Consider the following 24,349-nt stretch of genomic DNA (forward strand, 5'->3'; position numbering starts at 1 on the left):
TATTATCTCATTTGATCCTCATAACAACCTTAGGAGGGAGGTACGATTATTATCCCCATTTTACAGATGAGGAAACTGAGGCAAGCCGAGCTTAAGTTACTTTTCCAGGGTCATGGAGCTAGTGAATGAGGCAGGATTTGAACTCAAATCTTCATGACTCTAGGCCTAGCACTGTATCCACTTCACCAAATTTCATACTCTGTCCTCCATGTCACACTGCCTCCCAACACTGCAGTTTTACAAATGAGATAGATACATGGATCACAATCTGATGTATGTCTCAGAGGTCTTGGAGGAATAGAAGAATACTTTCATTTTTTCAGTGAAAACCACTGTACAACCAGCTGAGGTGGCTGAAGGATGGCCCTGTTGTTGATTTTAGGAAGTTTCTCAAGTGGAATTGGGCTGAGGCACTGCGCTCTTAACAGAAACTCTATGGAAACCACATTCAATTCAATTCAATTCGAAAAATATTATTAAGCATCTAGAGTGTGCCTGACATTATAATGGGTCCTGGAGAGGTACAAAGACCCAAACTGAAATAGAAAAGCATCATGGGGCAGCATGAAAAGTTCGGAATTGGAGTCGAAGGTTGTTGTTCAGTCGTTTCAGTTGCGATCTCATTTGGAGTTTTCTTGGCAAAGATACTGGAGTGGCTTGCCGTTTCCTTCTCCAGCTCATTTTATAGATGAGGAAACTGAGGCAAAAAGGGTTAAGAGACTTGCCCAGGGTCCACACCTAGTAAGTTTCTGAGGCCAGATTTAAACCCAGGAAGATGAGCCTTCCTCACTCCAGGTCCAGCACCATGTATGCACCATGACGCCACCCAGCTGCCCTGGACTTAGAGGACCTGTTCAAATCCTGGCATGTATGTGATCCTGGGCACCTCTCTCCACCTCTTTCCTCATCTGGAAAATGAAGGGATTAGATGAGCAGATGTCCAAGGTCTCTTTATGTAGCTTTACATCTGTGATCCTATGAAATAATCCCTGCCCTCGAAGAGCTTACATTCTACCGGGGGATATAGCATGAACACTTGTAAGACTCAGAAGTCAATGCCGGCCGTGAAAACTAGTTGGTGATGCTGCCAAGGTCACTTTCACTTGTTTCCCCGTTTGCTGTCTGCCTGCTCCACGCAAAGGACCATGACAGGAAACTGCAAGGGAAAGTTTGATCTGCAGGGGAATGTCTTCTTAGCAGCTAGTTTGGATCTAAGACCAATGCTGCTCACCCCACAGTAAACTAGTGTAGGAGACAGCTTGGAGCTTGCTGCTCGAAAACTTTGTCATATGCAGAGGTGAGGAATTATGGGTAGGGGACACTGCATATAAAGTCAGACTTGGAGGGTGTCTTGGTTAATTTTGCTAAGCTGTTTCCCCCCTTCTTTTTTGCTCTCTGGGAGACAGATTGGAGGAGGGATGGAAAATGTGGGTGATGTAAAAAGAAAAGATCAATCAAAATGTATTTTTTTAAAAGGAATTTGGGACAGTGGAAAGAATATTGGCTTGAGTCAAGGGATCCGGGCTTAATACTTCCTTTGTGACCTTGAGCAATTCACCTCACTTCCCCGGGCCTCACTTTCCTCAACTGTAAAATTGGAGTTAGACTAAATGGTCTCTTAAGGTCCTCCATCTTCAGATATGTCATCCTGTGACCTTAAATAAAACCAAATATCAACAGGAAACAACACTGCCCTTGCCAAACAGGAAATTATCTAGAACTAAGGTCTCAAGATTTATTTAAAAAAAAAAAATGACACCTGACATGTCTCTTTTAATTTTTTAACTTATTTAACATTCATTTAAAAATTTTTCAAATTCTCTCTCTCCCTCCTGTCCTACCCATTGAGAAGGCAAGCAATATGATATCAGTTATACATGTGAAGTCATGCAAAACGTTTCCATGTTAGTAGTGTGTCTAATAATAGGCAAGAGACGTAAAGAAAGAGAGAAGATTGTACTTCAGTCTGCACTCAGAGTTCCTCAGTTCTCTCTAGAGGTGGATAGCATTTTTCATCACGGGTCCTTTGGAACTGCCATGGGACATCGTCTTGATCGAAAAGCTAAGTCTTTCCCATGGCAATGCTGCTGTTACTGTGTACGATCTGACAGGTCTCTTTAAGGAAGATTTTTTTTTTATCCTAGACATGCTGCTTAGCAAAACACACCGGATGCATCCATTAAAGCATCTCCTGTTCTGCCTGACTGACCACTCAATGAGTAGGGGCTTGGTTGGCATCAATAAGGCCCTTGCTGCAGTGCACCCAGAGGCTAAAGCTCTGGAAAAATCTTTGCATATGGTGCGCTCTGCAAAATGCAGCCATTCTGGAGGAAGGCCAGCTTTGTGCTAACCCTCATTAACATGTTTATTGTCCTGCCCCCTTGTCTCTTTGTAGTATCATGCTAATTTTTTTTTCTTTCTCTCACTCCCCATCTCTGTCTTCTGTTTCTGTCTCTCTGTTTCTGTCCCTGTCTTTCTGGTTCTGGCTCTGTCCTTCCCCTTGCTGTCTTCACGTGCACCTTCACCCTCTAGGTACTGGCGTCGGACCCTGGGCTTGCAGGTTCGCTACGTCACCCATAATGACTACCAGTTCTGCTATTCCTGCCGGGGCAGGCCTGGAACCAAACCTTCCCTTCTGATGCTGCACGGCTTCTCTGCCCATAAAGACATGTGGCTTAATGTAGTCAAGGTAGGCAGCCAGCTTTTCCCTTTACGATGAAATGCTAAGATCTGGTGGCCCAGAGCCTCAGACACTTACCTGCTGTGTGACCCCAGGTAAGTCACTCAACCTTGCTCAGCCTCAGTTTCCTCATCTGGGGATAATAAATGGAGATAATAATAGTACCCACCTCACAGAGCTGTGGCCGGGATCAAATGAGATAACATATGGAAAGCACCTTGGGACACCCTGTATTAATGTTAGCTATTATTAAGACTGTCAAGGAAAAGAGTTAGCTTGTGTTCTTGCAGGTCCATAAAACTGAATCCAGAGGACAGATCTGGCCTTTTTACTCCAAGTGGGTTGGACTGGATGATTTCAAAGGTAGCCTGGTACAGTGGAAAGAGACTTGGATTTGGAGTCCAAGGACCTGGGTTCAAATCCTGACTTTGCCTCTTATCATCTGTCTCGTTACCTTGGTCACATTGCTTCCCCTCTCTGAGGAAAGGAGGAATACACATATTTTTGGTGCCATAGAATTTCACTGTCATGTAGGTATTTATGTTGAGTGACAAGCCTCTAGTGCTTAGTAATGCCTGGGGAGGGGGGCAAGGAGAGGGGAGGCATGACTCTCACTCCTCCCCTAGAATAAATAGAGGCTTTGTCCTCTTCTGGCCATAACAACCATCGATGCCAAGGTTGGGATTTAGGGGTTTTCAATCATATTTGTTTATCCTTTTAAGTTAGGGTTTCTGCCCCACCCATTTAAAAAATTATTCTTCATAGTCATTTGTTAGGGCAGCTTTATGAAACCCCACCCAGGCACCTATTCTGAGCCTCTGGCTGGCCCCTTTGGTTAGTCGGATAAACCATGAACCTAAGAGGCCAAAGTCAAGGGGGAAGAGGGGAAGGCAAGCAGGACGATGGGAGCTTATCCAGTCTGGCTTCCAGCCAGGAGCCAAATCATCCCAATTAAGAATCTACCTTTAATTGCATTAACGGGTGGATTCTGTGATGGGTTAGTCAGTGTTACTGGACTTTTTTTTTTTTAACTTTTCAATCCTTTTTTTTTTTTTTTACCTGCTGAGGGGAGGGGGAGGGACATATTTAGAAATTAAGGTGATATAAAAATATATGAATAAAATTAAATAACTAAAATTAAAATTTTTAAAGAAAGTGAATCTATCTTCAGAGAAGAGAATTTCCCAACAACCTATCAGACACCAAACATGTATTAAGCGCCTGGTGTGCATAGAGCACTGTGCTAGCCAAAGCTTAGTTAAGATGGATCCTACCCCTATGAAACTTACAGTCTAGTAACAAGCAATACAGAGACCATGAATATAGAGCATTACAGGCCAATGATAATAACAACAATAATGATAGCTAGCATTGATACAGCACTTTATAGTTTGCTTACCTAAAGGATCTCATTTGGGCCTCCCAACAGCCCCTGCAGATATGATTATGCCAGACTTAGGAGAGGTAAAGTAGAGGCTCCGAAAAGCTAGTGATGTGACCATAGTCACACAGGTGATAAGTATTAGGGGCAGAGTTTAAATGCAGGGCTCCCTGCCTTAAGGGTCATCCTTTGAAAACCTGGTTGCCAAGATTCCCCGTGTGGCTGCCATGAGTGGAGGAGTGAGAACTGAAGATGGCGACACCAACCAGCTGGGCTAGGAAAGACTAGAAATACGCCACCTGGGTGTGTTCCTTGGGCCTGGCTGCTGACTCACCTTCTCACTCCTAATCACACTATTTATGTCGCTTTTGTCCTTTTGTGACATCTCCTCTTTTGAGGTGGCCCTGGATAATTTTAATTAGATTTACCTGTGTGCAGATGTTGGGAGGTGGAATCTCATAATGGTAGCTAATACCTAACATTTATATAGCACCTACTGTGTGCTGAGTTCTTTACAGCTGTTGTCTCATTTGACCCTCACAACAACCCTGGGAGGGTGATGCCGCTATTATCCCCAGTTTATAGATGAAGAAACTGAGGTTAAGTGACTTGCCTGGAGTCACACAGCTAATGAGTATCTAAGGCCAGATTTGAATTCAGGTCTTCCTGATTCGAGGCCCGGTGCTCTATCAGCTGCCTTTGCCTTGAAATGGGCTTGGTGGCCTCTGAAGGAAGTGGTCTTCTCCATGCGGGCAAAGCAACTTATGACTCTTTCCGGCTCCAGACCTCTGCTCCTATGTGTGACCTTGAATAAGGTCACCCACCCGTTTACCTCTCTGGTCCTCACTTTCCTCATCTGTGAAATGGGGAGGCCAGACCAGACGGTCTCTGAGCTGTCTTCCAGCTCCAGATCTACTCTTGGGATTCTGTGCCTCTTTTCCAGATGAGCTCTCTCCTCTCGACTGGCCCGGTTGCCATACACCACTGTCTTTACTGATGAGTCATTCCATTTGTGTGTGTGTGTGTGTGTGTGTCCTTAGTTCCTCCCAAAGAACCTTCATTTGGTCTGTGTCGACATGCCCGGCCACGAGGGTACCACTCGATCCTCCTTAGACGACTTGTCCATCGATGGACAAGTGAAAAGGATACACCAGGTAGGTGGTGGAACCCTGTCGTTGAAAGGACTCGCACTTCCTTACCCTTCAACTCTTAAAAATGGTGAGCGGGCAGGTGGTTTACGTTGGCCTATGGACCAACAGCTAATGAATGCGTTTTCTCTGTAAGTTGTGTTTGAAAATTCAGGCAGTCAAAGATGGCTTTTGATTAGACAGAGGTTAGACTCTTTGACATTTGCTTCATTCTTAATTTATTTAAGGTGCATCTGAAGAATTTGATTTGGAAAGCTTCCCTTACCTCATTGAAAGGGAACTTCTGAACCACCATCCATCAATCAGTAAACCAGTATGCATTTATTAAGCACCTACCTGTTGCCTGGTGCAGTTTCTTATCTATTTGAAAATGTGATACCCAAGATTCAGTGTGGTAAAGTGGAAAGTCACTGGGTTTGGAGTTGGAGGGATAGGGATAGGGATTGAATCTGTGATTTCACTGGCATAGGGAACTCTCTACCAGTGCAAGTGGGCACCTTCTCTGTGACTTACTGTCTTAAGAGAGTTGCCTAAGGCACTTAGAGCTCAAGTCAGCAGATCAATCTGCAGACATTTCTTAATCTTACTATTTGCCAGGCACTATTCTAAGAGGGAGGGCTACAAAGGAAGGCAAAAATGCAGTCCCTGCCCTCAAGGAGCTCCCATTTTAATGGGGAAGACAACAGGCAAACAGCTTTGTTCAGTCAAGCCAAGTCAAGGAGGAATGGTCATGTAGTGTAGCCTTGGGAATCTCCACTCAGTTTTCCACCCTGATGCCAGAGGGGAAGGAAGACAAGAGTGTCAAAGGTTTGCTACGAGGGCAGGACCCTGCTGAGGGGTGGGAAGCTTTTCTCTCCCCAGGGGCTATTTTTAGTTGCCTCCACAGGGTATGGTTCCAGTTCTCTCACCAGCCTCTTCTTTTGCTTCTTTTTGCAGTTTGTGGAAAGCATCAAGCTAAACAAGAAGCCTTTCCACCTGGTGGGTACTTCTATGGGGGGCCATGTTGCAGGGGTGTATGCTGCCTATTATCCATCAGATGTCTGCAGTCTGACGCTGGTGTGTCCTGCGGGTGAGTCCCAGGGGTAAATCACCCTAGTCAGTGTGTCTGAAATCTGGGCTGGAGGCCATTCCTTAGTGAGACTTAACCAAGCAGCCAAAAAGCATTTATTAAGCATCCAGTTAGATAGATAGAGCATGTATTGGATGCCTACTATGTGCCTACTTTTAGAGCACCTTCCATATGAAATCTCATTTCTATGTTGTGCTCGATCGGAATTTTTTTTCTGATCCAGAAATAACTATGACCCAATCACCCCCTCCCCACCCCCCCCCAAAAAACCCCTTTCATTGAAACCTAGTGATTGCTTCAGACCTTCCTTCAACTTCCAAACTTGGGAGAACAAAATTGAACTTCATTGAAGGTCTTTCTACGAAGGCCTTTAGATGCCTTTAGAACTAGAACTTAGAACTTTAAAATAAAGTTTATTGATGTTTTGTTTTTACACTATACAGTGGGGAACTCTACTCCATGAGAAGTCAATTAAGCAAAACTAATAATACAGTGACTTCATATGAATAAGCGTGAAACATTCCACATCTGTAGCAGCTGTTTTCTTTCCCTCCCATCCCTGCCCCATTGACAAAGAGAAAAACAAATTCCTCGTAAGAACATAGTAACACAAAACAAATTCCCCCAATGGCTGTTATCCATCTGTCTGCCTGTCTATCTATCAATCTATCTATGTACACACATTTACATATATATATATATACATTTATGTGTGTGTTTGTATATCTATATCTTTCTGTCCATCTCATTCTGCATTCTAAATCTCACCTGTCTATAATCCATCCCGTGTGTCATCATAAGGCCTTTGGAATCATGGGTGGTCATTGTATTGATACTAGTTCTTACAGCTTGCAAAGGTGTTTGTTTTTTACAGAGTTATTATTGTATACCTTGTTCTCCTGATTCTGCTCATTTCACCCTTTATCAGTTTAAAAGAGTCCTCAGAATTATAATGATGCGATAGCATATTATTCTCTGAGTTCTGCTCACTTTACTCTGCATCAGTTCACATAAGCTTTTCTTTGTCTTTTTAAAATCATCTATTTCCTCATTTGTTACACTATCCCATTCTTATAACACAATTTGTTCAACCATTCCCCGATTAATGGACATCCCTTTAGTTTTCTGGTTTTTTTTGACACCACAAAAAGACTTGCTATAAATATGTTTAAACATTTAAGACCTTTTCTTCTTTGATCCCTTTAGGGTATAGGCTCAGTAGTGGTATAGATGAGTCAAAGGACATACAGTGGTTAGTAACTTTTTGTGTAAATGAAAACATCATTTACACAAAAATTTACACATCATTTTTGTGTAAATGAAGACATCATTTGAACAAAGACTTATGCTGTTCATCCTGATTCCCATCCAGCCTAGAGATATGTTGTTTTCAAGTGCTCCCATTCCTTGGGGAGCCCAGGGGCATAGCCTGCAATTGCCTTTTGGGGAAGAGGAAACGTTCTTACTGAAATTTAAATTCCAGATCTTTAAAGTCTTCTCCTCCTTTCATATGTCCACCATCTTGATCACAGATTCGAGCTGCTCTACCAACTGGTCTGTGTGTATTGCTGGTGGGACAGGTTCTGCTCAGGATTTGCCAGTACTTTAGAAATAGTGACTTTCCCCAAGAACTGGAAGACACCCATCTGGGCAGATACTCTGACTAAGGCAGATGCTAGGGCCTGCCGGTAGAGCTCTATCACATTTACTGAAATGTCAAATCAGATTCTTAAGCAATGAAGTACACAGGTTAGCTCCCCCAAAAATAATAAGCCGCTGTTAGGGAGGAGATTCATAAGTGGAGAGTGGAGAAGGGATGAAAAATTTTGGAGCTTGAACCTAAGGGTCAAGTGATTTGGTCTGTCTTCCTGTGAGGAATGCTAACAGTTTGGTTCCCACAGAATTGATAAGAAAAGAGGACAGGGGGAGATTAGGTTATTGATTAATTGATTTCTTGGTTTATTGGTTTACACAAATATGTAAACAAGATAAGGGAGTGAATGGGATAATATAGGGTGAAGCCCCCTCAGGGGAATGAACTAATCTCGACCTCATTTACTTTTTGCAGCACATTCTGGCTAAACCAGATGTTCCATGTGGCTAGACCAGATGTTCTGGTTGTGCAAAGAGACCACTCCCCTCTAACTTGTTTCGAACTTCCTTCAGTAGAAGTTAGAATTCCCCGAATAGATTGTGCCCCTAATATACCCAGCCAATGGGTTGAGGGGAAGGGGGTTAGGGCAGAGACATTGCGGATAGGGTCTATATGTTCTGCTTTACAAGACACTCAGATGCACACCCTGGCTGGAGCCATCTTAAGCGAATGCTGGGTGTGTCCTTTCTCATGAGAAAGCAATAAAACTCCTTTTTGCCTTTCTTAAGAAAAAGTCTCTGATTTGATCATTTTGGGGGTCACAAACACCCCACACATTCCTCTTCACTTTTCAAACTTGTGGAGAGGCCAAAGGACAACGGAATGTCCTTATTGGATTGCTTTAAATGATTTAGGTGGCATCAGACTTTAAATTTGGTTTCCCTGTGATCTGTGGGAGAGTTTACGCCTCTGGTACAACTGAGCGTGGAGATTTTATTTCACTAATTGCTCAGTTGACTGGGATTGGCTTTGTCCATTTCAAAAAAGGAAAAAAATTCCTCAAAAATAGAGTGTGCTTATAATAAGTACATCTGACTCTTAGGCTCAGGAATTAAAGCAGCAATGGCTTAATTACTTTAGTAAAGAGGCTAGACTGGGGCTAGGGAGGCTGACTCCAGAAGAGACTAATCCCGGAACCACACGTTAAGATTTGAACTATAAACCCTTACTTCCCACCCAGAGCTGGGATTTGAAGAGAACACCGTGACCAAATAACCACCTTACCTCTGCTTTTGAATATTAATAGCCTTGGGAAGATTTTCACTCATCCCAGCAACTCCTAATGTACATTTCAAATGAATTACACAATTGTAATCTTGAAGCTATCTGAGCATTCAGAAAGTAGTTGAGAAATCTGGCTTTTTTCCAGGAAAACAGATTGTACATTTTGTTCTTTTGTGATTTGTTATTTCTTCTGCTTAATGATTAGATTACATTTTCTGTGGATAAAGGAATTGTTTACATAGACCTTGAATTATCAAATAAATTTCCTTCTCAGTGGAAAAAAAAAAGAAAGAAAGAAAGAAAGAAAAATTCCAGATCGTTTCCAGAATTGTTGGACCCTTCACAGGTCCACCAACAATACAGCCGTTTGCCTGTTTTCCCAAAGTCCCTTAAACTTTGATCATTTTTCTTTCTTTCTTTTTTTTGTTATCTTTGCCAATCTGAGAGTATAAGGTAGAACCTCAAGTTGTCTTAATTTACGTTTCTCTTGTCAGTAATGGTTTGGTGTATTTTTATATGGATATAGTTTTGGTTCCTCCTCTTCAGAACTGGTTAGTCATGTCTTTATGAATATGTATATATGAATTATATCTTTGTATCTTTATGAATATCAATGGCTCTTATAAATTTAAATCAGTTCCTTAAATATCTTGGAAAGATGCCTTTATCAGAGAAACTTGCTACAAAGAATCTTTTCCCAGTTATTTAATCTTAGCTTTATTAGATCTGTTTGTACAAAAACTTTGAAATGATGTGAAGTCAAAATTACCTGTTTTATCTTCAGTGGTCTTCTCCATCCTTTCTGTGATCATGAACTTTTCTCCTATCCATAGATCTGATAGGTAATTTTTTTTCTTGTTTCTCTAATTTGTTAATGATGTGACCTTTTATATTTAGATCATATATCCATTTGGGCTCTACCTTGGGCTTTAACTTCTTTTTTGTTTATTTTGTGGTCAGATTTATCTAGAACTGGTAGAGGCAAATTGAGCCCCACCCCCGTCATAATTTTACTATTTACTGTTTTTAAATGTCTTTTACAATTACTTGTTAAAATAATTTTAACATTCATTTTTTAAAAGTTGAGTTCCAAATCCGTTCCCTTCCTTTCTTTCCTCTCCTCCCTCCTTACTGAGAAGGTAAGCGATTTGATATAGGTTATGCATGTGCAGACATGCAAAACATATTACTGTTAACTGTTCCTTATGATTAATTTAATTTTTATTTGAGTGTTTTAAAACTATGCTACTCAGTGTACATATGTTAATTGAAATCAATTCATAGTCTATGGCTCTAAGTAAAATCTCCTTTAAATAAGTCTGTTATTGCTGTTGCCTTGACTGAAATAATAATTACCACCCCTGATTTTTTTTGTATTCAGCTGAGGTATAGTAGATTTTGCCCAAGTCTCTTGTTTTAACTCTGTGAGTTTTTAGGTTTCATATGTGTTTCTTGCAAGCAACATATTACTGGATTTCACTTGCTGATCCATTCTGCTCACCTCGTCCACGCTCAGGCCCGAGTTTGTCCCATTCACGTTCACAGTTATGACAGTTAATTGTTTATTTCCCTCCATCCTATTCTCCAAATGTTTTTTTCTTCCCTATTCTCCTCACTTCTGGTTTATTTCAAGTTGTTAACCTTTTTTTTAAAAAAAATTTAACCTTTTCTTAATTATCTCTTCTCCAAGGTTGGGTTTGCTTTACTTCTAATTTATCCGTCTCTGAATCTACTCTGCTTCTTGTATTTCGTTTTCTCCATTTCTTGTTCCTGTCTGAATTCTTGTTGAGTTTAATATATTGCAAAAGCAAACTCGTGTGTGTGTGTGTGTGTGTGTGTGTGTGTGTGTGTGTGTGTTCTGCCCTCTTTTGACCAGTTTAGCTGAAGGTGAGTTTCAAGTGTTGGCCTACTCTCCCCCATTCCTTCCATGTTGGTATATGGTTCTACTTATGCAACACTATCGCGTGTGCTAATAAATTCCTCGATCTTTCCTCTCATTTGTCCTAGTATAGCCTTCCTTGCCCCTCCCTTTTCTTTTTATTACAGTATCTTCAAAATACAATAACGCTAATTATCGGTCTTCTGACTCATTTGACAATCTTTATAACCCTTTGTGATATTAGGATTCTAAAATTCTATTAACACTGCCTCCATTAGAACACAAACTGTTCATTTTATAAAAGAAAATTTTTTTTTAACATAAATGATATTTTATTTTTTTCTAATTGCACATAAAGACAATTTTCAACATTCAATTTTTATATGATTTTGAGTTCCAAATTTCTGTCTCTGTCTCTGTCTCCGTCTCTCTCTCCTCCCCACCCCCAAGAGGGCAAGCAAGGTGATATAGATTATATATGTGCAATCATGTAAAACTTCCCATGTAATCATGTAAAAATTTCTACATTAATCATGTTGTGAAAGAAGAAATGTAACAAAAGGAAAAAAAAAGCAAAACCAAAAAAAACCACAAAGAAACAAACTGGTCATTCTTATAAAGCCTTTTCTGATATTCACTTATGTTTACCTTTTTAATTTTTCTCTTCATTCTCATATTTATATTTCAGAGTTTCTTTTCAGCCAGCTTTTTCATAAGGAATATTTATAAGTCCTCTATTTCATTGAAGATCCATTTTTTTCTTCATAGGATTATATTGATTTTTGCTGAGTAAGTTAGTTTTGGTTGTAAACCTTTATCTTTTGCTTATTGGAATATAGTATCTCATTCTGTGTTCTCTGTTCCTTTATATTGATAGCTGTTAAATCTTGTGTAATTCTTATTGTGGTTCCTTGCTATTTGAATTCTTTTGTTCTGGCTGCTTGAAGTATTTTTTTCCTTTTCTCTTGAAGCTCTGGATTTTGGTAAGGAGACGTTCCTGGAAGTTTGTATTTTGGGTTTTTTTTTTCCAGAAGTGGATTCTTTCTCTTTTCACAATGAAACATGTTTAACATGATTGCACATGTATAACCTGTACCAGATTGTTTGCCATCTTGGGGAGGAAGAAGGGGAAAGAGAGAGGGAGAAAAATTTGGAACTCAAAATCTTATAGAAAATGAATGTTGAAAACTATCTTTACGTGTAATTGGAAAAAAATAAAATTCCCTTTTTTAAAATGAGGGGTCTTGGTGATTTCCAGGTTCGCTCCCAGCTCCATATCTATGGTTCTAAGTTCCACAAGGGCAGAGATCCTTTCTTAGCTAAACTGTTAAACCCTCCACAGCACTTTGTTGCTTTATTCTCAGCATGTATTTAAAAAACATTTGTGGCTGAATTGAATTGTTGGTGAAGAGCAGATAAGAAGAAAGAAGATTTGGAAGGGGTCACCATTAAGTATTAGTTGGATTGTCTACCCAATTAGAACAGAAGTACCGTGAAGTCAGGGACTTCCTTTTTTTGGGGTCTTGTGTGGGGGTGGGAATATGTATCCACAGCATTGATACTGTATACTTAGATGTTTTTCATTCATTCATTAAGCATAGAGTAGTGGACAGTAGGCTGATCTTAAGAGTTAGAAAGACCTATGTTCAAGTCCTGTATTGGACATAAATTATCTGGGTGACCCAGGGCAAATTAATGCCCTTCCCAGTGCCCCCAGGCAACTTTCTAAAACTGTGAACTGGTGCTGCAATGGTAAGAGAGTTTCCTCACTGGGCATTCCTGATTTGAACCCAGATCTTCCTGACTCCAAGTCCAGTCTTTTCTTCACTGGCGCTTACTGATTCTTTAAATAAGGCAGAGGTAATATGGGCCTAACCAAGCAGAACTGCCTTCTAAAGGAGATCCTTCCTAATGCTGCCTGCCCCTTCCAGGGTCTGCCTCTGAGATGACTCTCAATATTTGTTTGCATGTCAGAAAAAAGTCTTGAGTAACTTCCTTCATCGCAGAGGAGGGGGACGGAGGGTACAGAATACAGCATTGACTCTCAGACCTTCTGTTGGTTACTCTTACTGATCTGCTTTGTCTCTCTGTCTTTTTTAGTCTCTGTAACAAGGGATGATGACTTGTTGGGTAACTTATAGGGAGGGAAATATTTGGGGAAAGGGTGATATAAAAAGAGAAGACATGAATAAAAATAAGATAAAATTGAGAAAAACCAAGAAATGTGTACTGGGTTACAGGAATTGAGCGGATTACAGCGTCCTGGTGTGGGCTGACAGCTTGCGTGGAGGTGATGGGGAGCTGGGCACAGCAGGTGCTGGGCCCCAGAAAGGGCACGGCACAGGCTGAACGAGGCTTGCTGAAATCTCTTGGCTTGGCTTTCCTAGGCTTGCACATTACCACTGAGAACGCCTTTGTGCAGCACCTCAAGATGCTGCACGAAATGTCTGCTGTGGATAAGATCCCCTTAATCCCGTCAACCCCAGAAGAAATGGCCAACATGCTGAAGCTGTGCTCCTATGTCCGGTTCAAAGTGCCGCATCAGGTGAAAGCTTGGGGAGAGGGCTGCTTCCGTTGCCAGACAAAGCACAGCAGAATCCTAGAATCTCGGTATCAATTAGGGAAGCTGGTTCTACAGCTAGAGTTCAGACCCCACCTCTGAGAGGTCACCTTTGTGACTTTAGGCAAGTCTCCTGACTGGTCAGTGACTCAGTTTCTTCCTTTATAAAATGAAGGGAGTTGAACCAGAGGCCTCTGAGATGCCTCCCATCTTGAGGTCTATGGTCTTATAATTGGAAAGGACCTCAGAAGTCCAGATGTTACTTGATCAATCTTTTTTTTTTTTTTTTTGCCTAGAAGACTCTCAGTGAGGAAACCCCGTTCCCACCTCCCTAGGTTGGAGGCCAGACACCACATACACCCAGGGTCCCTTTCGACCTTGGCTTCTTTGGCATGTCCATGCTTTTTCCAGGCCTACTGCAGCCAACCTGAGCAAACCAACCAGCATCTTAGAGACCCGTGGAGGAGGTGGTATATATCATTTCTAGAAAAAAAATTATTGAGTGAAAACATTTTTAAAAATTTAAATGTGGGCATTTGTTTTGCTGGACTAGGAAGATGTGTTTTGAGGGATTTGTTTTGTTTGCTCAATGAGGGTGGAAGCTAGTGGGAAGACCAGATTAATTTTTTAAATGCTGATTCCTTAGGGAAAAAAATATAAAAATGTGTTAAAAAATTTAATTTCATTAAAATTTTCATTGGTACCAAGCTAAGCAAGAAGGATCACTAAGAATCTGTTCTTAGCCTGGTGTCAGTTGACATTTTTATCAATATTTTCTCAATGATTTTCGTAGAAGAAAAGGGTTGTTTAGTAGTTTTCAGCTGTGGCCAACTCTTCATGACTCCAGTTGGGGTTTTCTTGGCAAAGATACTGGACTTGTTTGCCTGGTTTGCCTGCTCATTTTACAGATAAGTAACTGACGCAAACAGGGTAAAGTAACTTGCCCAGGGTTACACAGCTAGTAAGTGTCTGAGGCTGGATTTGAGTCTTCCTGACTTCAGGCCTAGCACTCTATCCATATAGAAGCATAGTAGGCATTTTTGAAAACATGAAAGGTATGTGATCAAGAATTGTACACTGAAGAGGTTCCCCATTAATTAGGAAACGGTTGAACAAGTTATGGTATATAGATGTGATGAAATACTATTGTGCTGTAAGAAATGGCAAAGAGGATGATTTCGGAAAAACCTAGGAAGACTTAGATGACCTGATACAAAGTGGAGGGAGTAGAATCAGGAGATCAATTTATATTATGACATTATTGTAAAGACAAACAACTTTTAGAACTGATTAATTTGGTGACCAAACATGATTGCAGAGGACTCGTGATGAAACATGCTACATATTCCTCACAAAGGGCATATTGGGACGTGTTATTTTCCGATGGGGCCAATAGGGGGGATCAGTTTTGTCTGACTATTCCTATTTGTAATAAGAGTTCTGTTTTTCTTTCTTTCACCGTTGAGGACAGGGACAAAAGGCCAGGGAGAGAGAAGGCAGATTTTTGTTGATTTTAAAAAACAGTTAAAAACAAAGACAAATAAAAATAGATTTTATGTAAACACATAAAAGGGGGCTAACTTTAAAACTATAAACAAATACTTTTCTAGTTTCTTAATTAAATTTTATTTTTTCAATTAACAGACAATGTTCAAACCGATGAATTTTTTTAAATTCAATTTTATTTATTTTTCAGCTTCAGATTCTCTCCCTCCCACTTCCTCCTTCCCTCTATTGAGAAAGCAACAAAAATAAAACCACTACAAACATGTGTAGTCACACAAAACAAATTTATTGGCCATGTCCCCTCCAAAAATGCTTCAATTTTCTTTCATCTCTCTATCTGGAGGTGAACAGTATGCTAGACTAATACATTTTTAAAATTTCCAATCCCAGTCTTCATAAGCAGGGCATTTATGGCTAGAACCAGGGTGCAGCATTTGTAGTAATAATAACAACAATAATAAAAATAATAGAAACAATAATAGCTAGCATTATATATATATATATATATATATATATGTCTATAGTTTGCAGATCAAATGTTATCTCATTTGATCCTCACAACACCCCTGTGAAGGAGGTGCCATTATTATCCACATTTTACAGATGAGGAAACTGAGGCATAGAGTGGTTAAGTAACTTGGCCAGGGTCATACAGTCAAAGTAAGTGCCCAAGATGGGACTTGTACTTGGATCTTCCTGAATCAGTCTGTCCCTACTTCAAGGCAGAGTTGGAAAAGGACTTGGAAATCCCCTGGTCACCAAGTCAACAAGCATTTATTAAGCACCCATCACCATGTGCCAGGCACCAAGTGTTATGTGCTAAGTGCTGAGGATAAAAGAAAGGTAAAGAACAGTCCCTGGCCTCTAGGAGCTCACACGCTCAACAGAGAAGTCCCTTTGAGGTCAAGTGACTTGATTAAGATTACACAGGCTTTGAGCCCCCAGCTCGGTTCTCTTGCTGTCATGGAACCTTGCCTCCTCTAGCTTGGCAAATGTTCTGAGCACCTGGACTGGAGCCAGACTTCAGCAGTGCAGATAAGGGGTCCCAACAGCTTTACTAAATGCACTTACATTTCAGACTGAGATGACGGACCTGAGGCACTTTCCACTCTGGTCACCATATTGGATGTTTTACTTGTTTTCTTTTATCACAGGAAGGTTCCGTGAATGGGAAGAAAGAGACCAAGTGTGGGCGCAATGACTATGATGTGAAGATAAAAAAAATCATAAAAATGCCGAAAATGTCCTTTTAGATAAAGGTGAACAGCCTTGCCTTAGGATACTCAGGGAAATGCTTATTGAGATTAGCTGAAACATTAGATGAAGAGACCTAAGAAAACTCATTTCAGGGACTTGTCAAAAGGGTATAATTTAGGTTCCTGAGAGACCCAGACTCCCAAATAATAACCAAAATCTTGCTTTGCATTTATTTTGGTGGTTCAATGACTTAATATTATTATTTGTTATGATTATCATCTTAAAGGTCTGCAGTAGGTGTTATTGTTAGTAGAAAATGTATAGTGCAATTAAGTTAAGGAAGGCTGGCTGGTTGGTTGTAATCTTTTATCAAGATGAATGATACCCTAAGGGTTTGGTAGGTTTATGGTATCTTTTAGAGACTAAACTCTTAATTATGTTAGTAACACATTATTAAACCTGAATGATTCAATTTCATTAAAAACAGAGCTTTTGACACTTACTGTGTGACCCTGGACTAGTCATTTAACCTTTGCCTCAGTTTCCTCACATAAAATGGGGATAATAATACCTACCTCCCAGGATTGCTATGAGGATAAAAGATAATGAGAAAATATTTATAAAGTATTTTATAAATCTTAAAGTGTTATGTAAATGCTACTTATTATTATTATTATTACTCAGCTCAGTTTCATTTCAAAGACCTACATCAGTGAAGATATTAAAATCATTGTTTTTAGATAAATAAATAAATGTATTTTTTCAATTTAGCTTCTACAGGGACTTGTTGACGTTCGAATTCCACATAACGATTTCTACCGGAAGTGTAAGTAACACTGCTCTCGTTAAAGTTGAAGTCATGGGTTGTTGGCTCTTGTTTTGCTAAGTGTCTGATGTTGGTTGGAAATCTTTTTGTTGGACCACTGTGCAAAAATGACCCTGTAATGCTGCCTTAGCATCTCCCGAAATAAACGACTCTTGCCGTCCAAAAGCATGTTATTTTGTTTTTCCTTTTCTGGGAAGTGTTTTTGGAAATCGTAAGTGAAAAGTCAAGATACTCACTCCAAGAAAACATGGAGAAGATCCAAGTCCCAACACAGATCATCTGGGGGAAGCAAGATCAGGTACATCTTCCTATGTGTCAATGTTTGAGTCAGGTTGACGTCATTTCTATTAATTTCATTGAGGGAAATATTCTTTAGGCATGGGTGGTTATTTATTGTAAAATCATCCCTCATTTTTATTTATTGTGGGGCAGAAGCAGAATGGCCCCATGCCATAATTCAAAATTTGTATGTAGAGTAGATATGGGAGATGGAAATATGATGTTCTTCCCCTCCCTACCCAGCCATCTCTTTGCTCTTTTGCTGGAAGTTTTTTTAAGGGTCTTTTACTTAAGATATTCACAACATACATCTTAAGAGGAAGGAAATAGGGCAAAGTAGAGGTAGTCAGGTGGAGAGAGAGAGATAGGTCAGGAGTCAGGAAGAGCTGAATTCAAATCCCCCCTCAGACACATACTAGCTGTGTGAGTTTGCCAAGTGCCTTAACTTCTGTTTGTCTCAGTTTCCTCAGCTATAAAATGAGGATAATTAATAGCACCTATCTGTCTGGTTTTCTGTGATATCTAATGAGATACTATTTGTAAAGCTTTTAGCACAATGCCTGGCACATAGTAGGTGTCATGTTATCAGTAGTAGTAGGACTAGTGCCTAAGAGAACTTGAAAAACCTTAGCAATCTCAGGTAAACAGTTTATTGGACCTTGGATCATTTGAATATTATCGAAGAAGAGATGATTCATGAGAGAATGTCTTTGATTGGGTCAGTTTCAGATGAGCATTGTCATGGAAATTATCAGTGTAATATCTGTGATAGATCATGTAATACACTGTTAAGAAAATCACAGAATCAAAGAGATGAACAAGACCTCCCTTCCCATCTACTTCTGAGTAAGAATCTCTTCCATATCATGATATATCCGCATCTAGTCCAGTGCCTGGCACGTAATTAACTTTTAAAAATATTTGCTGGATTGAATGGAATATCAAGAGGTCATCCAGCCTTTGTTTGAAGACCTCTACTGGAAAGGGAGTCATCACCTCCCAGGCAGACCCATTCCGTTTTTATCGATGATTTTATGATCAGTGTTTTTGTACTGAGGCCTGCTAAAAATGTGTATTCTTTAATAGCTCAGTCAAATTTATACTGTCTCATAATTCATCCAGATTCAGAGTTTCCTTTTTTATTTATCTTTCGGATTTATCTAGCACTGAGAAAGGAATATGAAGCTTTCTACTATTATTATGTTACCATCAGTATCTTTTTTGCAATTCTCCTAACTTTTCTCTTACTAACTCAGCTGCTTTCTTATCTGTTGCACATAAATTTAATTTTTTGTTGTTGTCTATAACACCTTAAGCATAATATAATTTTCCTGTCTTTCTTGACTTGATCAATTTCTACTTTGATCAGTTACTTGATTAGTTTTGTCTTATCTGAGATCATGATTTGTTGCATATCCTTTTTTTTTTTTTTTTTAGTCCCCTGAATTATAATAGATTTTTTTGGTAGCATTTCATTTTTCTGTTCCACTCTTGAATAACTTTAATGATTGTTCCTAATATCGAAACCAAATTTGTCTCTTTACAACTCTTGAATCTGGCACCATGTTCTGCCCTGTGAGACCAAGCAGAACGAGTCTGAAGTCTCTTCCAAGGGACAGCCCTTCTTGCCTTGAAGACAGCTATTGTGTCCTCTTCCCCATCCCCCAAAATCTTATCTTCTCTGGGCTAAACATACCAGTTCCTTCAACTGGTACTCATATGCCTTGATCCAGTCCTTTCATGATTGTGATTACCCTCCTCCAGAATTGGACACAACATTCCAGATGTGGTCACATACAACAGGACCATCATCTGCCTAGTCCTGAACATTAGGCAATGTTTCTCTAATTACTTCTGCCTTGTATTTTTCATTCTCTCTGATATTAAAGCCATAAAACCAGGTGTTTTCTCTCCAGTGTCTTGGCTCAGGCACTTGACATTGCATTCTTTTTAGAGCAGCTTCTGCTGGGGCTAAAAATCATGCTATTCTAATGATTTATATTTCATTGGTACAGTAGAAAGAGTGCTAACTGTGGAGTCAGAGGACCCGAGTTCAAATCCTACTCCTTTTATTTATAACCTGGAGGACATTGAGCAAACCATTTTAACTCTCTGTGCCTCAGTTTCCTCGCCTGTAAAATGAGCAAGCTGGACTAGATGACTGACCTCTGAAGTTACTTCTAGCTCTAAATCTGAGATCTGTTAAGGATCTTAGGTTGAAGGTGGGATTGTTTTTGCCTTCTGAGATATAGACAAAGGCTGTCTTATCTGGAATGAGGGCAGGACCAATGAGCTTGAGAGAGTAGAAGTAATCTTTAATCCAGTTCAGAAAAAGAACTGTTTGCACAGTGGATAGAGCACCGGCCCTGAAGTCAGGAGGACCTGAGTTCGAATCTGGCCTCAGACCAAACACTTGACACTTAGTAGCTGTGCGACTAAGTAGCTGGGCAAGTCACTTAACCCCAGTTGCCAAAAAAAAAAAAAAGAAAGAAAGAAAAGAAAAGGAATGTTTGTGACAAAAATCAAGTAGAAGGCGATTAGTAGCAAGAGAAACCTCAAGAAGAAGGAAGACAACTCTTCTGTTCATTGGCTTTGGGGTTAGAGATCCAGGGTTCAAATCCTACTTACCTTGGTGGTTTGACTAAGCAAGTCACTTCAGTTCTCTTTACCTCCATTTCCTTATTTGGGGAATAAGGGGTGTTGAACTGGATGACCTTTGTGGTCCTTTCCACCTCTACATCTGGGATCCCATTTCAAAACCTGCTGTCAGGGGAAGTTTGCTCTTCGGTCTTTTCTGGGTTGTTTTTTTTGTTTGTTTTTATTATTTCACTAGTATTGGAAACTGTTGATTTAAGAAGCAATGAGATCTGCTCTGAATGGTGTGGTATTCCTCAAACCTGTGATTGATATCTTTGGTGTAAGGTGGTTCCGGTGAGGAAACTCCGTCTATCAATGCAGATCAGTATCTTCCCTATAATTTATATTATGAGAAAGTTGTTTAGAGCCCTGAGAAGTTAAATGATTTTTCCCAGGTGAGGCAGCCAGTAGATTGTCAGAGGGAGGACTTGAATCCAGGTCTTATGACTCTTAGACTAGTGAGAATGTAATGAGATCTCCCCATAATCCTGAGTTCTTTCTCTGCTCAGGTCCTGGATGTGTCGGGAGCCGACTTGTTGGCCAAGGGAATCTCCAACTGTCAGGTGGAACTTTTGGAAAACTGTGGTCACTCTGTGGTGATGGAGCGGCCCCGAAAGACGGCCAAGCTCATTGTGGAGTTCTTATCTTCCCTGTACAGTGCAGCCAACAACAAGAAGCAGGACTGAGCTTTCTTTGGGATCCAGCCCCTCCTTAGGATCTGCTCCAGTTTCAGAAATCCGACCCTCTGTTCACTTCTCAGGGATCCTGTACCCAGCACGCAGGTGAAGTGCCAAAGTCCCTGTGGAAACCAGAATCATGATCTCTTTCTAAATTGTTAGCACTATGGCGCTCTGCTTCCATAAGGGACCAGAGACCGTCTAATTTTTTTTTTTCAAAGTCACAAATCAGGTGGAATAAAAGAAATCGAGCCATGAAATAGACAGAGGTCTTTATGTTCATCCAGGTGATGATGCAGGGACAGTTTTGTGACAGCTGACCCATAGTAGACTGTAACCTTCAAGTCCATATCAAGCCCAAGAGACCTTCCTTCCTGACTGAGACATTACGGTATTTCTGTTAGAACCTTTCACCTTGCATGATAACCCGCTGTGGTAGGAGACCTTCTCAGTGAAACACTTACTCTTGCTTGTATCTAATTTATCGAAGCTGTATGTGGAGACTTAGACACGAGAGCCATTTATGAGCTGAAGCCCCGGGACTTTCTAACCTAAAATGTTTACAATGGCTGGAGAGGAGAGAGAGGTAGTAAGCTTGGGATCAGCTCTAACGGTGCTTGTCTTGGCGGTGGGCACAGGTCAGCAGCTGAGAACAGACGGGTTGGAGGGTAATGAAAAACCGGTTGCCAGACATGTCCCTGGAATCATTCATTTTTAAAGAATTGGGGCCTAATCAGCAAACTAAGCAATAACACTCTAGGTGATGATGTGAATGATCAAATTAAGGTTCCATCTTACACAAACAAGTGACTTGCTTCCTTCCTATTAACCCATGCTGCTGAAAATCCTTGGATGTCAATAATGCATTTATATTACTGAATTCTATGAATTCTCTGCACAGTCATGGAATTGATGACAAGGGTAACAGCCATAAGATTTTCCTGAAATGACATAAAGTAAATCTGAATTCAATCAGGACCACATAGGTGATTCTATTTTCAAACTCCTAAGTGAGCTCATGTGTTTGTTAAATTGGGGGCAATGAGTATGTTTATAGAAAAGGTGGGTGGCCAGTCTGGGTGATTTCTAAGTCTTATTTTGTATCTTGTTTGTAATTTGTAGCTGACTGATATGATCTGTCTGGAGTAAAGAACAAGCCTGGTCAAACTGTTCCTTGTGGCCTCTTCTGTTGTCTGTAAATGCTAATTCTGACCTGTCTTTCCATGTCTCATTAATACATTGAAGACTGATGATATTGGAGGTACGGGAGCTCCCCTTCACTGCTACAGAGCACCACTTGGTCTCTACACTGAGTTTTAGACAGATGCCTGAGGCCCGGGGTGGGAGGGTGGGGGTGAGAAATGACTGGCCTATGGTCACACAGCATGTAAGCACCAGAGGCAGGGGGAGGCTTCATGGGACGGTGGAGAGAGAGCACAGGCTTTGGAGTGAGAGGCCCTGGGTTCAAATCCCAATTCTTCCACTTTCCACCTCTGGGGCTCAATTTTCCCATTCACAAAATTAGAGGTCTGGACCAGATGACGTCCAAGATCCCTTTTAGCTCTCAATTTATCTAGGACCTCATGATTCCTGATTCTGGGTCCCTTGTTCAATCACTAGACTGTCTTCCTCGATCTCACTCCCAGCAAATCTCTCAGGAGTGCATCTTCTGTAGGTTGCTTTGAAATAGGTAAAACCTTGGTGTTTTTGCTTCAGCTTAAACTTCTGCCCCAAGTGTTCTTGGAATTAGTCTCCCATCTTTTTACCCTTTGTTTACTTGATCACATATGGCTGGGGCTCAGCCCACACTGGCTCTTTTGAGGTCAAGCCCTGACCCTTCCCTTTGGAGATCACTGGTTCAGCCCTCCCTCACTTCAATCTAATTCACCTTCGAGTCAAGACGCGTCCTCCTGATGTCACCGGTCTTCTCGAGAAAGGGGAAAAAGGAAGGATGAGCTACAATGCAGACCAAGCCCTCTATTTTACAGATAAGGAAGCAAGGTCACACCAGGTGTTAAGAGGCAGAATTCACACTGAGGTTCTCTTGACTCTAAATCTGCCTCTTTTTCCCCGCTGGATAGGGCTTTCTGTTTCCTTAATGCTCATTAGCGTTAGAGAAAACAGATCAGAGAAACGACAAGAGACGCAGATCTTTCGCTTGGCCTGTTGCTCCATGCAGAGCCCTTGGCTGACCCAGCTCAGTCTTCCCCAGGCCATGATGAAATCTTCTTCTAAAACATTACACAGCAAAAGCTTGGCCGAGGACAAGGGTCATTCGTGGTTGTCTTGGACTCTGACCCTCAGGGATCTTAGATCCAGTGCTGAGTCATCTAGTCAACATCCCCCTCCCCCATACGGGAGGAAGCAGGGGGTTGGGGGAGTTGTCCAAGCTCACACAAGTAATAAGTGTCAGGGACAGAATTTGACCGTGGGTCTTTTGATTCCAGAACCCAGTATTCCTTCTGCTAGATCACACTCCCAGCCATTCTGGGCCTCTCGATTTCCAAGGAGCCTCTTTCCTCCAGTTCTAACAACCAGGTCAAGTGTGCTGAATCATATTCTCCGTGTGATAAGGGCTGTCCACAGGCTGGCTTGTCCTCACGCTTGAGGCTAATCATTTTAGACCAGACTCATCAAGCCCTGGCCTGGGCAATACTCCTGAGTGTGGCTCAAACCAGATTAAAATGTAATTGATAAATATTTAACAAAATAAATAAAAATACAAGAGAATATAGTTAATGTTAATATGTGGTTTTCTAAGTCAATGTGCAGTCTGTAGAGATACTTATGTATGGTTTAATGGCCTGATTCTGTTTGGGTTTGATACCACAGCGTTGGACTTTAAGCTCCAAGAAAAGTCTTGTTGGTTTAGCTTGGTCTGTCCAATGCACAGATATTGTTTTAAAACATTTTAAAACATTATCATTAATCTAAATACATAATCATTATTTAAAACATTAGCTTTAGCACAGCACGGTGTAGTGGTAGCAAAGACCACAGAACCCTTCCTTGTATCATTTAAATAAGAACAGATAAGTAAAAGCAACTAGGTCTGACAGTACATATACCTTTCTCTCCCCCAAGTCCTCCACCTCTTTACTGGGAGACGGGAAACAGTTCTGCCATCTGATCTCTAGGACCAAGATTGCGATTCATCCGAGTTCCGCCTTCTTTCATTATATTTGTTCACATTATTGCTTTCATTGTGGATATCGTTCTGTCAATCAGTTAATCAACAAGCATTTATTAATATGCCAGGCACTGTGCTAAGCATTGGGATACAAAGAAAGGCAAAAGCAGTTCCTGCCCTCAAGAAGCTTATACTCTAATTGGGGAAGATGACACATACATGGTTTTTCATCCTTTGCTCTTGCCTCAGTTCACTCATATCTTCCCACATCGGCTTTCCAACAGGTTAGCCTTCTGTAAGTTTGCAAGGTTTGACAGAATTTTCTCTGGGACTCTTCACACCTGGGGAAGCTGGCAATCACAGTCCTATACACACCTCCACATCCTCCTGGGTATATCCTACAAATCCGAAACCTTGTTAGTGTAGGGACTGTTAACATCCAGATTGAGTTAAAAATCTGTCATCGTATCTTATCATTGCCCAAACTAAACCCATAATACAG

General features: G+C 40.7%; 1 protein-coding gene across 1 annotated transcript in view; it reads left to right on the top strand.

Annotated features, from left to right (window-relative positions):
- The window catches only part of ABHD6 (abhydrolase domain containing 6), a 40,694-nt gene extending 18,805 nt beyond the window's left edge, over positions 1-21,889 (top strand). Inside the window, exons 3-9 of the mRNA XM_027864126.1 lie at positions 2,533-2,689; positions 5,102-5,215; positions 6,146-6,278; positions 13,423-13,580; positions 17,070-17,124; positions 17,322-17,422; positions 20,550-21,889. Coding sequence (XP_027719927.1) covers positions 2,533-2,689; positions 5,102-5,215; positions 6,146-6,278; positions 13,423-13,580; positions 17,070-17,124; positions 17,322-17,422; positions 20,550-20,726 — 895 coding nt within the window. The 3' untranslated portion in view covers positions 20,727-21,889. The remainder of the gene's footprint in view (positions 1-2,532; positions 2,690-5,101; positions 5,216-6,145; positions 6,279-13,422; positions 13,581-17,069; positions 17,125-17,321; positions 17,423-20,549) is intronic.
- The last annotated feature ends 2,460 nt before the right edge of the window (positions 21,890-24,349 follow it).

This window comes from Vombatus ursinus, unplaced genomic scaffold (genome assembly GCF_900497805.2).
Source record: "Vombatus ursinus unplaced genomic scaffold, bare-nosed wombat genome assembly UNPS02014773.1, whole genome shotgun sequence".
Taxonomy (NCBI): Eukaryota; Metazoa; Chordata; class Mammalia; order Diprotodontia; family Vombatidae; genus Vombatus; species Vombatus ursinus.